General features: G+C 42.5%; 1 protein-coding gene across 1 annotated transcript; it reads left to right on the top strand.

The window, feature by feature from the left end:
- The first annotated feature begins 11,307 nt into the window (after nt 1-11,307).
- Nucleotides 11,308-12,411, top strand: LOC123504454 (uncharacterized protein K02A2.6-like). The gene has a single exon (XM_045255376.1). The coding sequence runs from the start codon at nt 11,308-11,310 to the stop codon at nt 12,409-12,411; it is 1,104 nt and encodes a 367-aa protein (XP_045111311.1).
- The last annotated feature ends 3,646 nt before the right edge of the window (nt 12,412-16,057 follow it).

Genomic DNA, 16,057 nt, shown 5'->3' with positions numbered 1-16,057 from the left:
GTCTCTCTATTACCATGTGGTCTTTCAAATTTGGATTCTTTAGTAAAGACTTCCTGGAATTTATTATTTAATAGTTCTGCCATACTTTTTGGGTCTTCCACCATCCCGTTCTCTCCTTCTAACCTTTCTATTGTTTCTCTTTGCCTAATTTTTCCATTTATGAATCTAGAACAATTTTGGTTGCTCCTTACATTTTTCGACAATGTCCTTTTCGAAGTTCTTTTCCTCTTCCTTCCTCACCTTAAAATATTCATTTCTCGCTGCCTTGAAGTTTTCCTTATTTGCTGGATTTCTATTTCTCCTCCACCATTTCCATGCTCCATCTCTTTACTCCTTTGCCCTGGCACACCTTGCATTAAACCAATCTTTCTTTCCTTCTTCTTTAGGTCTATATTTTGGTACATATTCCCTGACTCCTGTTTTGTATATTTCCAAAAATAAGTTATATTTCTCTTGCATCGTCTCAGAGTTTCCATCTCCTCCCAATTTACGTTTTTAAAATAGTTCTTGAGATTCTCAATATCAGCCTTTCTGTAATTTAAGCGGTCTCCTTTGTATGAATCGTCTCTATCTTCCTTTCCTTCTTCTATATCTGTTTCTAATATTACATGGTCACTCTTTCCCAATGGGCACTTATATCTTATATCATATTCATTTGTATACCCCTTGTAAAAACTAGGTCCAATCTCGCCGGCTCATCATTTCCTCTGAATCTTGTGCATTCCTTTACTCTCTGGTCCATCATATTGTCTATCATTAGGTTCAAGAATCTTTCTCCCCAGGCTTCTTCCCCCATACCACTTTCATAATTTTCCCAGTGTGTGTGTGTGTGTGTGTGTGTATTTACCTAGTTGTATTTACCTAGTTGTAGTTTTACAGGGCCTGTGCTTTATGCTGGTGTGGCCCTGTCTCCATATCTACAGTTATCCAATTTTTCTTTAAAACTATGTACACTCTTTGCTGACACCATTTCCTCACTGAAACTGTTCCAAGTCTCAACACATCTTTGCGGGAAACTAAATTTTTTTAACATCTCTCAGACATCTTCCCTTCCTCAGTTTCTTACTATGCGATCTTGTGCTTCTAATGTCATATTCTTCTCTCAGGATTAGTTTCTCATTATCCACTTGATCCATTTCGTTAATCAATTTATAAACTTGTATCAGATCCACTCTCTCTCTTCTCTGTTCCAGAGTTGGTAGATCCATAGCTTTTAGTCTCTCCTCATATGTCATCCTTTTAAATTCTGGAACCATTCTTGTAGCCATTTTTTGTAGTCTCTCCAATTTCCTTATGTGTTTCTTTTTATGGGGGATCCACACAACTCCTGCATATTCCAATCTAGGTCTTATTTTAGTACTTATCAATTTCTTCATCATTTCTTTGTCCATATAGTGAAATGCTAATCCATTATTCCTTAGCAAATTATACATATCTCTGAAAATTCTATCAATATGGCTTACCGGTTGATTGTATTCTTCCATTGTCACTCCCAAGTCCTTTTCCTTTTTTACTTTTTCTTGTTCTACTTCATCTCCCATCTTATAGATTCCAACTGGTCGTCTTTCACTTTTTCCCATTTCCATGACATGGCTTTTGTCCACATTGAATTCCATCTCCCAATTTTTACTTCATTTCCAGATTTTGTTTAAGTGTTCCTGCAGTATTTCACAATCCTCTTTTTGTTTAATGACTCTGTACAATTTCACATCGTCCGCAAACAGATTTATGTAGCTGTTCACTCCCTCTGGCATGTCGTTCATGTATACGAGAAAATGTATTGGCATCTACTGACTGACCCCTGTGGCACTCCGCTGTCTACTGTTCTCCGCTTGGACCTCATATCTTTAACTATCGTCCTTATTTCTCTCCCCTTCAAGTAATTTTTCATTCATCACAATGTGCTTCCTTTTAAGCCACCCTTCTCCTCTAACCTCCATAGTAATCTTTCATGTGGCACTTTATCAAAAGCCTTTTTTTAAATCTAAATAAATACAGTCAATCCATCCCTATCTCTCTCTTGTACTTTATCAACTATTCTAGAGTAGAAACTCAATAAATTTGTTACACATGACTGATCTTTTCTAAAACCAAATTTGCTATTTGTTAATAATTTTTTGTCTTCCAGAAACTAAATCCATTGCTTCTTTAATATTCTTTCACACATCTTGCATATTACACTTGTTAGTGATACTTGTCTGTAATTTAAAGGTTTTTCCTTCCTTCCGCTCTTATATATGGGAACCACCTCAGCTCTTTTCCACTCCACTGGTACTGTTCCATTTTCTATTGAGCATTTTATGATGTTGTATATAGGACTTGCTAGTTCTTCCCTACATTCTTTCAGTATTCTGCCTGAGACTTCATCCGGTCCCATTGCCTTTTCCTCATCTAGTTCCGTCATCAACTTTTTTTTATTTCAAGCTTGGTTACTTTAATCTCTTTCATATGGACAGTCTCTCTATTACCCTGTGGTCTTTCAAATTTGGATTCCTTAGTAAAGACCTCCTGAAATTTACTATTTAACAGTTCCGACATACTTTTTGGGTCTTCCACCATTCCGTTTTCTCCTTTTAACCTTTCTATTGTTTCTTTTTGTCTTATTTTTCCATTTATGAATCTGTAGAACAATTTTGGTTGTTCCTTACATATTTTGACAATGTCCTTTTCATAGTTCCTTTCTTCTTCCTTTCTCACCTTAGCATATTCATTTCCTGCAGTTTTGAAGTTTTCCTTATTTTCTGGATTTATGTTTCTTCTCCACCATTTCTATGCTCCATCTCTTTTCTCCTTTGCCCTGGCACACCTTGCATTAAACCAATCTTTCTTTCCTTCTTCTTTAGGTCTATATTTCAGGACATATTCCCTGACTCCTGTTTTGTATATTTCCAGAGATAAGTTATATTTCTTTTGAACCATTTCTGAGTTTTCCATCTCCCAGTTTACATTTTTAAAATAACTCTTGAGGTTCTCAATATCAGCCTTTCTGTAATTTAATCGGTCTCCTTTGTATGATTCATGTCCATCTTCCTTTCCTTCTTCTATATCCATTTCTAATATTATATAGTCACTCTTTCCCAATGGGCACTTATATCTTATATCATTGTTAATTTTATATATCCCCAGTAAAAACTAGGTTCAATCTCGCCGGCTCATCGTTTCCTCTGAGCTTGTGTTTTCCTTTACTCTTTGGACCATTAAATTATCTATCATTAGGTTCAGGAATCTTTCTCCCCAGGCTTCTTCCCCCATACCACTTTCATAATTTTCCCAGTCCACCTCCTTACAGTTGAAATCTCCTACTAATATCACTTTTCTCCTTTCTTTAATGATTTTTGTAAGACTCATTATTGTGTCATTTATCATATCTTTATATTCTTGATTAGTCCATGAATTTGTTTTTGGTGGCACATATGTTACAATGATTGTTAACTCCTTTTTATTAATATGTATCTTAATATACAGTATTTCTGATTTTCCTTCCACAAACTCCACTTGATTTACCACTATCTCCTTCCTTAACATTATCATGACTCCTCCTCCTCCTTTACCCACTCTATGTCTATTTTTATTGCCTCTTTTAACTTTGTTTCCACCAGGCATACAATATCTGGTTCTTCTTTCTTTATGTAATCTCTTAATTCTAATTTACTAGATAAAATCCCATCTATGTTTGTATACTTCATTTTTAATCTCTTGTTCTTATCATTTTAGTTAAACTTGCTCCATTTTTTCTCTTCCTTCTCTTTTATATACCATTTTCTTATCCTGTCTCCTATAATTCTCCAAAAATGCCGTCTTCTCCTCCTCTGACCTTTCATTATTTTTTTCTCTTGCTTCTGCCACCAGTTCGTTGTCTCTCTTCCTTTCCTCTTTGTTTCTATTTTTCTTTATATATATATATATATATATATATATATATATATATATATATATATATATATATATATATATATATATATATATATATATATATATATATACAACCTTCTGTTTCTCTGAGTTTTGTTTTTCTATATAGTACTTCTCCTGTTGCTGCTTGTGATTTTAGTAATATCTTAATTGGTCTCACTGTTCCTTCTTGATATGGTCCCATTCTATGGATCTCTTCTATTTCCTCTTCTAAATTCTATCTATCTTTGTCATTTAGATGTTTTAGTAGGTCTTTTACTGATTTTATTTTGTCCTTTTCCTTTCTTGGTCTATATTTAACCCCTTCGCACCGGATGTTAAAAATTCGCCTGTATGATATACGGTGGTAGTGCTGCTCCAGCTGGAAACTCTTGCAAGCTTGTCATACTTGTCGTCTTTGTGTATTATGCTGCTATTTTTTAGTCACTATATCGCCTTCGAAGAGGAAAGTGGACGCTTCTCTCTTCGGAGAAAGAGAGAGAGAGAGAGAGAGAGAGAGAGTGACATTTGCTAATATTTTAGACACAAACGGGACGCAAGTAGCTTATCTTTCGAGAGGAGAGAGAGAGAGAGAGAGAGAGAGAGAGAGATTAGAAAATTTGTTGTGTGTTGTGTGTGTGTGTGTGTGTGTGTGTGTGTGTGTGTGTGTGTGTGTGTGTGTATTTACCTAATTGTATTTACCTAATTGTAACATACGGGAAAAGAGCTATGCTCGTGTTGTCCCGTCTCCATATCTATTAATGTCCAGCTTTTTCTTAAAATCATGAATATTCCTTGCGTTGACCACTTCCACGTCTAAACTATTCCATGCTTCCACCCTTCTATGAGGAAGCTATATTTTTCACATCTCTCCTATAAGTGGCCATTTTAGTTTTTCCCATGCCCTCTCGACATTCTTTCATTCCACATACACAGATCTTCCCTATCCATTTTTTCCATGCCAATCATCACTCTGTATATTGCTATCAGGTCTCCCCTTTCTCTTCTGTTTTCCAGGGTCGGAAGTTGCATTCTTTTCAGTCTGTCTTCATAAGTCAAATCTCTTAAGTCAGGCACCATTTTGTTGCAGCCCTCTGTACTTTCTCTAGTTTCCTTATGTGTTTCTTTAAGTTCGGAGCCCACTGTATTGTTGCATATTCAAGCCTCGGTCTTATCATTGCAGTAATTATTTTCTTCATCATTTCTTCATCTAAATATACGAACGCCACTCTTATGTTCCTCAATAAGTTCAATACTTCTCCAATTATTTTGTTTATATGTCTCTCTGGCGATAGGTCATTGGTAATTGTCACCCCAAGGTCTTTTTCTTCATGACTGGTTTTATGTCTTCATTTCCTATCTTGTACATACTCCTGATTCTTCTTTCACTCTTGCCAAACTCTATTTTCTTGCATTTTGTCGTGTTGAACTCCATTTGCCATGTACAGCTCCATTTCCATATTCTGTCCAAGTCTTCCTGGAGTAGTTCGCAATCTTTGTCACATCTCACTTTTCTTAACAATTTTGCATCGTCTGCAAATAGGCTCACATAACTGGACACCCCATCCACCATGTCATTTATGTAGACCGCGAACATTACTGGTGCCAACACTGATCCCTGTGGAACTCCACTCTCCACCAATCCCCATTCTGATGGTCTGTCCTTAATTATTGTTCTCATTTCTCTTCCTACCAAAAGTCTTCCATCCATTTTAGTAAACTGCCATGCACTCCTCCTACCATTTCAAGTTTCCAGATCAGTCTCCGGTGTGGTACCTTATCAAAGGCCTTTTTTAAATCCAGATATATTCCATCAGCCCAACCATCTCTTTCCTGTATTACATCTATCACTCTCGAATAGTAACATATCAGGTTTGTCGTGCATGAACGCCCTTTTCTAAAACCAAATTGACACTCACAAAGTATGTCATTTTCTCCAAGAAGTCTGTCCATCTATTCTTCACCACCCTCTCACACATCTTAGCTACCACACTTGTAAGTGACACTGGTCTATAGTTCAATGGGTCTCTCTTGTTACCTGCTTTATAGATTGGGACAATGTTAGCTCTTTTCCAGTCTTGGGGCACTACACCTTCCCTTAATGAGGCATCAATTACTTCACAAACTTTTTCTGCCAGTTGCTCCTGCATTCTCTTAAAATCCATCCTGATACCCCATCAGGTCCCACAGCTTTTCTCACTTCTAAACTCCCCATCATATTCTTGATCTCCTCCACAGTTACTTGAAACTCCTTCATAATCCCTTTCTGTTCCATTACCAGTGGTTTGTCAAAAGCAGTCTCCTTTGTGAATACCTTCCGAAAGCATCCATTCATAGCCTCTGCCATTTCCTGGGATCTTCACTGCATACTCCATTTACTTCTAAACTTTCAATACTTTCTCTATTTTTGATGTTGTTGTTCACATGTCTGTAAAAAGCCTTGGTTGGTCTTTACATTTATCAATTATATCCTTTTCTTGTTTCTTTCTTTCTTCTCTTCTAATCAACACATATTCATTTCTTGCTCTTTTGTAACTTTCCCACTGCTTAATCCGTCTTTTCCTTCTCCACCTCTTCCATGCATCCTCTTTTCTTGTTCTAGCCTTTTCACATCTATCGTTAAACCAGTCCTGCTTTCCAACTTCTCTATGTTGTCTTATTGGTACAAATTTTTCTCACCTTCTTTGTATAATTTTATAAATTCCTTCCACTTTTCATTTGCTCCTTAGCACTCTTGAATTTCATCCAATTTGTCTCTTGAAAGAATTTCTTTAGGTTTCCAAAATCTGTCTTGGCATAATTCCATCTTCCCACTTTATATTCTTCATTTCTTCTAGATTTCTCTTCATCTATCACCTTGAACTCCAAAACTGCATGATCACTCTTTGCTAAAGGGCACTCCACCCTCATCTCCTCAATGACCATTGGCTCTGTACTAAAGACCAAGTCCAGTCTTGACGATGCTCCCTCTCCTCCAAACCTAGTATCTTCTTTGACCCACTGAGTTAACACATTTTCCATTGCCAGTGTCAATAGTGTATTTCCCATGTTGTCTCTGATCCTTCCATTGACCAGTCCTCCCAACACACCTCTTTACAGTTAAAATCTCCCATCATTATAGTTCGTTCACAGCCACCCAACATTTCTTCCAGACATGTTCCTGTATCACTTATCATTTCTTCATATTCCTGTACTGACCATGCATTTGTCTTAGGTGGTACGTACACCACTATGTAGTGCCTCTTTTTTCCTTCATTAGTTTCTGCCCTGATCTTTAGCACTTCTGCCTTTCCCATACCTTCTTTCACTTGATCCACCTTTATATCTTTTTTAACCAGCAACATCACTCCTCCTCCCATCTTACCTACTCTGTGTGTGTGTGTGTGTGTTTTCACGAATGTTACTTGGCGGGACGCATGTAACTTATCTTTCGAGAGGGAGAGGGGGAGGGAGGAAAGGAGATGGGGAGGGAGGAGAGAGAGAGAGAGAGAGAGAGAGAGAGAGAGAGAGAGAGAGAGAGAGAGAGAGAGAGAGAGATGGGAACAATTTATGCCATTGGGTAATTTTAGACACAAGGCGGGACGCATGTAGCTTATCTTTAGTGATTGGTGGAGACAAGGATGGTGGGAGGAGCACTAGGATTTCAAAGACAACATACGGCATGTGTAGTTGGTATCCAACACATTATACGGGACAACTGAACTGAAGAAAGCTCAGAAAAGAAATATGATGCCTACGTAGGCGTTACCGTATTTGCTACTGGCGCTTCATGATGCCTACGTAGGCGTCACCGTATTGAAGGGGTTAACATTTTTTTCTTTCAGTCCAAAAATAATTACACTCTTCTTGTAGCCATTTTTTGTAGTCTCTCCAACTTTCTAATGTGTTTCTTTTTATGGGGGGTCCACACTACTCCTGCGTATTCCAATCTGGGTCGTATTATAGTACTTACCAATTTCTTTATCATTTCTTTGTCCATGTAGTGAAATGCTAATCCAATATTCCTTAGCAAATTATATGTCTCTCTGAAAATTCTATCAATATGGCTTACCGGTTGATTGTTTTTTCTTCCATTGTCATTTCTAAGTCCTTTTCCTTTTTTATTTTCTCCAGTTCTACTCCATCTCCCATCTTATAGATTCCCCTGGGTCGTCTTTCACTCTTTCCCATTTCCATGATATGGCTTTTTTCCACATTGAATTCCATTTCCCACTTTTTACTCCATTTCCAGATCTTATTTACGTAGGTCTTCCTGCAGTATGTCACAATCCTCTTTTTGCTTTGCTGTCATACCTCACCAAACTTGATTCTCGCGTATGACAGTATGACAGTATATATACACACACACATATATATATATATATATATATATATATATATATATATATATATATATATATATATATATATATATATATATATATATATATATATTACGGTTTGCCCAAACGTAGTACATCACCCGGCTGCGGTTAGCTGCTACAGCTCACTAGACTGTTATACTGGCAAAATCGCCAACTTTGTTACGGTCAGTACAGTGGGGATTATAAAACACTCCTTAGAGTCCCCACTACTATAACTCACAGCCGACGTAACCCTCAGGTTCTTTCAAGGTCGCCAACATTGTATAATTTCCCCCACTGTAAGGGAATCTCCTCAGCAACTTTTTCTCCTGTACCCAACCAAGTAGAATTTATAAATGGTAGATGCTATGTGTAACAGGGCGAGGCCTTAATACCCCCTAGAGAAACCGCCCACAATGACAATTCCACCCACTTCTCTATGAAGTATTAATGCCTCTCCACCCGCCTTGTCCACAGACTGTGATAACTCACAGACCGGAACAACACGCGCGGTATATTATATTACTATAATATCCTACTACAACAAGTGCTTACTAACACCTGTTAGACTGACATCCCTGGCCTACTACTACTGCAATATATGATGTGTACAGCACATCCGGTGATGTACACACAAGCCCAGACACCATCTACGGGTGACACTCACTATATACTCGTCGCAGAGACGTCTGGCGAACAACTACGCACTCCTGGCCGACATGAAGCCTCTCAGCCTTCAATGGTGTGCGTGGCTACTACCACTACAATACAGTTTACTACTGAAACTATACAAAAGATGGTGTGGTCACACAGCCACCCAACAAAACACACTGGTGACCACAGCCACCAACAGCAACAACGGGACGAAACAATAACGCGTCCTCGCGTCGCCACACCCGAGTGAACGAACGCACAACAGGAAATACAGCCCCAACCGGCTACACTTTCCTCAGGACAACAAGCCCGTTGTCCTACACAGCCACGGTCTACCCAGTAGCAAGCCAGCTACTCAACAGGAGGGCACAACTCCCAGACCCATGACTAGCGAGTAACAAGAACAGCTCAGCAACACGTGTCTCCACCCTGTGCCAGAAACCAAGAGCGCACGTGTCTACCTCCGCTGAAGGCTACCTCTGTACTGACTCCTGCTTGCAACGAAAAGCGAGAAGAAGGAGGGGGTTGTCTGCTCAGTAGAACAGCCCGAGGGGCTCGCGATGGGTGGCCATAGGCTTCACTGTTGTAAACTTAATGAAGCATTCGAGGCTTCATACGTTTTACTGTTTTATTCGAGTTACTTTCGTTGTTTCAAGCTAGCTGACAATTGTGACACCTGTGAACTTTGGCTCAGTCAAGCTCCAGCCATGTAAGCGGATACACCTTTGTTGCTCAGCTCTAATACACCGCACCTGTCGCTGCCTGGTTTTTGTTTCGCCCTGCTGAAGCTATTACATTGGTGACGAGGATTACCAAGCAACATGGCAACCATTGGCAAACTCGAAGAGTTTAATCAAGATACTGAAGTATGGACTCAGTACGTAGAGCGATTGGAACATTTCTTCGTGGCCAACGACATAGAAGAAGAGAAGAAAAAAAAAATCCACGCTGTTGGCCGTGTGCGGGGCAAAAACCTACGAGCTGATTCGGTCCCTGTGCCTCCCAGATAAGGCAGCCGACAAGTCCTACAAGGAATTGAAAACACTCTTGGAGAATCACATGTGCCCGAAGCCATCTGTCATCATGAAACGCTTCAAATTCAACTCTCGTTTCAAGCTACAGAGTGAGTCTGTGTCAACCTTTATCGCTGATCTTCGGAAATTAGCAGAGTATTGTGAATATGGAGACCAGCTGACTGACATGCTTCGAGACAGACTGGTTTGTGGAATCGACGATAGAAAAATACAAGCAAGATTATTGGCTGACGGGAACTTGGACTTTAAGAAGGCAGAAGCAATGGCACTGGCTATGGAGGCAGCAGCGAGGGACACTCAAGACCTACAGCTGGCGGGGGAGCAGCGAGGAAACCACGTGAATAGGATCACTGAGCGACGCGATGAGGAAAGGAGTGAGGACACTCAGGGAAGGCGGTTTGCACCTCGGCGGCAGTGTTTCAGGTGTGGGGGTCAACATATGGATCCAGACTGTCGTTTTTCGCGCTCTATCTGCTACGTATGCAAGAAGGTGGGGCACTTGGCAAGGGTGTGTCGGAGCAAGAGTAACAAGAACAATAAGATGCATAAGATCGAGCATGGTGCCAGTAATGACAGTGAAGACTGTTGTGTGAAGGAATATGCTATGTATACAGTGAGTAAGTCTCACTGTTGGAATTTTCCAAAGAGTCATGGAAAATTTACTTCAAGGTATTCCCCATGTAGTTGTATATTTAGATGATTCGAGTATCTTGGTAACCGGGAAAACGGATAAGGAGCAACTTAGTAACCTGACGGAAGTTTTGAGGCGTATGGACGAGGCAGGAGTAAGACTGAAATTGAAGAAGTGTATTTTCCAGGCACCAGAGGTTAATTATTTAGGACACAAAATAAATGCAGAGGACTACACCCACGGATGAAAAGTTAAAGCTATTGTCAATGCTCCTACACCTAGCAACACCACGGAGCTTAAGTCATATCTAGGACTTGTGAATTATTATGGCAGATTTATCCCTAATCTATGTACTGTGTTTGCACCATTATACAGATTGTTGCAAAAAGAAGTCAAGTAGCAGTGGGGGCACAACGAGCAGTGAGCGCTGTCCCTGTCTAAGCAGCTGTTAGGGAGCTCCCAGTACTGGTGCACTACGACAGCAGCAAGCCGCTCTTACTCACCTGTGACGCCTCTTTACACGGCCTGGGAGCAGTACTTTCACATCGTCTGGAGTCGGGAGAAGAGAGACCGATTGCATTTGCTTCAAGGACATTGGGGTCGGCTGAACGCAAATATGCAAATTGAGAAAGAGGACTAGCTGTTATTTTTGGAGTAAAAGTTTCATAATTACTTGTATGGCCGTCATTTTGAGATTATTTCTGACCATCATCCACTCAAGAGTTTATTCAATGAGAGTCGCCCCGTTCCTGTGATGGCTTCAAGTCATATTCAGCGTTGGGCCTTGACTTTATCTGCATATGATTACACTATCACCCACAAACCAGGGAAGTATATAACCAATGCGGATGCTTTGAGTCGTCTTCCTCTTCCTGAAGCTCCTAAGGATATGCCGGTGCCAGGGGACGTTGTGTGTGTGCTGGAGAGGCAGGACAGGACGACAGTAACAGCGAAGGACATCAGGTGGTGGATGGAGCGAGACCCTATACTGTCTATAGTCAGGAGGAACGTTCAGTACGGGTGGCCTGAAAACATCACCGTGGAAGCACAAAAACCTTTCTTTAGAAGGAAGTGGGAGTTAAGTGTGCAGGATGGAGTAATATTATGGGGATCAAGGGTGGTGGTGCCAGAGGTAGCAAGGAAGAGAGTGCTAGCAGAACTTCATGAGACACAACCAGGGGCGTCACGCATGAAAAGCATTGCACGTAGCTATGTTTGGTGGCCAAATATGGATTATGATATAGAGACTGTAGTTCAGCAGTGTGCACAGTGTCAGCAGTTGAGGAATCTACCTCCGACGCCTTTGCAGCCTTGGGAATGGCCAGAGAAGCCGTGGTCCAGATTACATCTAGATTATGCAGGGCCATTTATGGGCAAGATGTTTCTGGTGGTAATTGATGCACATTCTAAGTGGATTGATGTTCACGCCACAAATTCGGCTACTTCATCTGCTACCATTGAAAAATTACAAGTTACTTTTGCGTCACAAGGTTTACCCGAGATTGTAGTGACTGATAATGGCACGAACTTCTGCAGTGAGGAATTTGAAACATTTCTAAAACAAAATGGCATCGTTCATATCAAAACCTCCCCTTATCACCCAGCTTCCAACGGATTAGCAGAAAAGGCAGTGCAGACTTTGAAAAGGGCCATGACAAAAGAGACAGCGGGTTCCTTAGAGTCTAGAGTCGCGATTAATGAAATTTTTGTTACGTTATCGGGTCACACCACACACTACCACAGGGTTTCGCCCGGAACTTTTAGTGGGAAGGAAATTAAGAACTTGTCTGGACCTATTAATGCCAGGGATAAGTCAGAGAGTATTAAGGAAACAGGAAATGCAGAAAAATTATCATGATAGGAAGGCACACCCGAGAGAACTGGGAGTAGGGGATAAGGTGTATGTTATCAATTTTAGTCCAGGTGCAAAGTGGTTACCTGGAGTAATTATTCAACAATCTGGTCCAGTTTCATTTAAGGTGAAATTGCTGGATGGACAAACGGTGCGACGTCATCTGGACTACGTAAGAAGAAGAGATAGACTGGATGAAGAGGAGGGCAACGCGGATGATTTATCTCCACCAGTTGTGGACATCGTGAATTCAGCATCGAGCCAGTGAACAAGGTTCGAACCATCTAGTTCTGTGCCACTAACTGCTTGGAAGCTCGAATGACTGGCCACCATATAGTACAGGAGAAGTCAAGGAACCTGTTTTGGCACACCCGAACAATGTGCCAACTCAAGTTTGGGAACAACAGCCCGGGCATGGATCGAAGCCCCGACAGCCAGCGCTGGAGCAACTCTCGGGGGGAGGTGGCATGTCGTCGGTCAGAGAGACTTCGCAAGGAACCAGATCGTCTGCAGATCACTTGGGATTAATCTGTCTCATATTCTTGTTTTATTGGGTGTTCGTTTGCATTCAGTTTTACGTTTTTAGTGTGCATGTTTTATGTTGAAATAGAGTTTAATTCCAGGTGTAAGGATAAAGTTGCTAGTTATCTTAATATGAATAGTTTAGATGTTTCATGTTTTATTCAGTTTGATTTTAAAGGGGAAGGAGTGTTGTAAACTTAATGAAGTATTCGAGGCTTCATACGTTTTACTGTTTTATTCGAGTTACTTTCGTTGTTTCAAGCTAGCTGACAATTGTAACACCTGTGAACTTTGGCTCAGTCAAGCTCCAGCCATGTAGGCGGACACACCTTTGTCGCTCAGCTCTAATACACTGCACCTGTCGCTGCCTGGTTTTTGTTTCGCCCTGCTGAAGCTATTACATTCACATATAATAATATAATAAAGTAAAGGGGATTAAGATGGTGCCCATCACACGCCCTCCCTTAAAAGAAAAAATTTTGGAAACAAAACATTTACAAAATTTTTTTAAAAGGCACGGAACTGATTAAAGGGGAATGGCCCCGGGACAGACAGTCAGCTACAACGTTGTCTGCTCCTTTTATATATCTTACTATGACATTGCACTCCTGGGCTCACTTGGTATGGGGGCCATTTAACAGGCTCTGCGTCCCCAACATCAATATCGTGTGCCATCAACAGTGTCCTGCCCGGGACACTGCTAAACACAGAAGAGTACTTCCTAAGCCGCCAAAGCAACTCATATTGCTGATCCCCTAAATGTTCAACCTTCTCTTTCAAGAGATGGAGGCTATTCCGTTCCCACTGCCCTGTAGGAACAACAGGTTCAGGCCCAATAACTTCTGGAGCCTCTCCCTCCCGGCAAAAAAATAAAACTGAAGATGCCTCTTGCACGGCAGAACTAAAAGAGCCCTTCTGGCTAGTAGAACGAAAATAGGGCTTCAGCATGTTAACGTGACACAGCTGAGCCCTCTTGCGCCGGTCAGGAGTGACCACCAGGTAGTCGAGGTCACCTACCTTCTTCTCTATAATATAGGGGCCACTATAGCGGGCAGCAAGCGGCTGAAGTGGTAACAGCACGAGCACTTCATCTCCAGGGGCAAAACTCCGATACTCGGCCCTTCGGTCATAATACCCCTTCATACTCTGCTGGGCCTTACACAGGTGGGCCTGCGCCACCTCTTAATGCCTTGGCTAGTCTCTCTCGACTGCTCATAATGCTCTTAAGCAGTGAGACAGGGCGCTCAGGCGACGGCTGACACCAAGCCTCCCGAACTACGTCAAGCGGTCCACGCACTCGGTGTCCAAACACTAATTGATTGGGTGAGAAACCCAAGGACTCAGTGGGCGCTTCTCTCACCGCAAATAAGACAAAAGGGACACCCTCGTCCCAATCCTTCTCTCTCTCTCCATGCAGAAACTCTTGAGCATGGTTTTGAGAGTTTGATGATGTCTCTCCAGGGCTCCCTGAGACTGCGGATGATAAGCACTGGACACAATATGCTTGATCCCCCATGCAGTCATCGTATCTTTAAACAACTTAGAAGTAAAGTTGGTCCCCTGATCGGACTGCAGCTCTGCTGGCAATCCAAAGTGTGGAAAGAAGGTTAACAATGCCTTCAGCACCACCTTAGAGTGAGTGCTTCTCAGGGGAATTGCTTCAGGATACCGCGTGGTAACATCCATTATGGTCAACAAATACTTGTGACCAGCCCTGGTAGTAGGCAGAGGACCTACTATATCAATCAAAACCCTCATGAAGGGAGGATCAACAGCAGGGATAGGGTGGAGTGGCGCCACAGGGGGTGTCTGATTAGGCTTGCCCACCACTTGACAAGTGTGGCAGCACTTAAGAATCGTGGCTACTTCTCCAGACATGCTGGGCCACCAAAAATTGCGACGCAGGCGAGCAACGGTCTTTCGGATGCCCAGGTGTCCAGCCATGGGCCCCTCATGTGCCAACAGCACAAGTGCCTCACGCAGCTTCTGCGGCACAACTACTTGCAATAACTCACCACCGTCACTCTCCTGCCATCTACGACACAACACCCCTTGATGCAAGACAAACTCCTCCCTGCCCTCCAACTCCTCACTTCCCTCACCCACTCGAGCAAAGAAGGAAGCCAATGCCGGGTCCTCCTGCTGCCTACGAATGAGCTCTGCAGGATCTAGCTGGGTAAGAGAAAGGGGGACTAAAGGGTAATGGGGTTGAGGCAACGCTGCAACCCTACGTCCCACACGGCCTCGAGGACGGAGAGCTGGCCCAGGCTGCTCCGCTCCTGCCATGTGATTCGGTGAATCCTCAGAAGGATCATCACCACCAGCCAGGCAGTCACCAGGCAAGGGAACAGCTCGCTCCCTGCCTCCAAGATGCTCCACAGGGGGAGAAACTTCCAACCCCCCCGCAGAACTGGAAGTCTCCCCACCCTGGGCGCCAACTTCCAACAAACTGCCTGACTTATCATGCTGGGGCCTGTGCTGAACATCAGAGCCCTCAGCCTCCACACCAGGAAGTGACTCAGCACGAGTGCTCCCTCCGGAGTGCTCTGCAGAGTGAGGATAACCATCAAACAACTCAGCTACACCCAACACTCCGTCCTCACTCTCAGCAACAACTCCCAAAGCCGAGTCCGGTGCATTAACAAGTGACTCTACGCCGTCACCGTCAGCCTCCACACCTGAACTCAATGGTGAGCCCAACACTGGCTCCACCACATCAGCACTGTTACTCCCATCTGGAGTCAATCCCATCGGGCTGCTAGAAACCTCCTGGGTAGTAACAGGCTCTCTCTCAGCCCAGCGGGCCTGAGAATGGGTAACAACATTTACAGAGTCTTGCACCACTGGCCCAGACTCTTCAGTAACCTCATCCTCCTCAGAGGTTGGGATCCATACATGACCACCAGCCAAATCATTCCCAAGCAGGAAGTCCACTCCTGCGACTGGCAGTTCGTCTGCCACTGCTACCTGCGCCGTAGCAGTGACAAGAGGACATGACAGCGTCACCTCAGCCATCACGAACTCCTCCACAGTGTTAAGTCCACGACACAACACTGCCTTGCTAGATGTAACCTTCCTACCAGTGACATTTCGGCACACTGACTGCTGTGCTCCCGTATCACGCAGTACA

This window comes from Portunus trituberculatus, chromosome 1, assembly GCF_017591435.1.
Source record: "Portunus trituberculatus isolate SZX2019 chromosome 1, ASM1759143v1, whole genome shotgun sequence".
NCBI classification, from domain to species: Eukaryota; Metazoa; Arthropoda; class Malacostraca; order Decapoda; family Portunidae; genus Portunus; species Portunus trituberculatus.
The sequence above is the reverse complement of the archived record's forward strand: the minus strand, read 5'-3'. Positions and strand labels throughout refer to the sequence as shown.

Coding starts and splice junctions, on each gene's coding strand:
- LOC123504454 (XM_045255376.1), top strand. CDS start 11,308: ATGGCTTCAAGTCATATTCAGCGTTGGGCCTTGACTTTATCTGCATAT.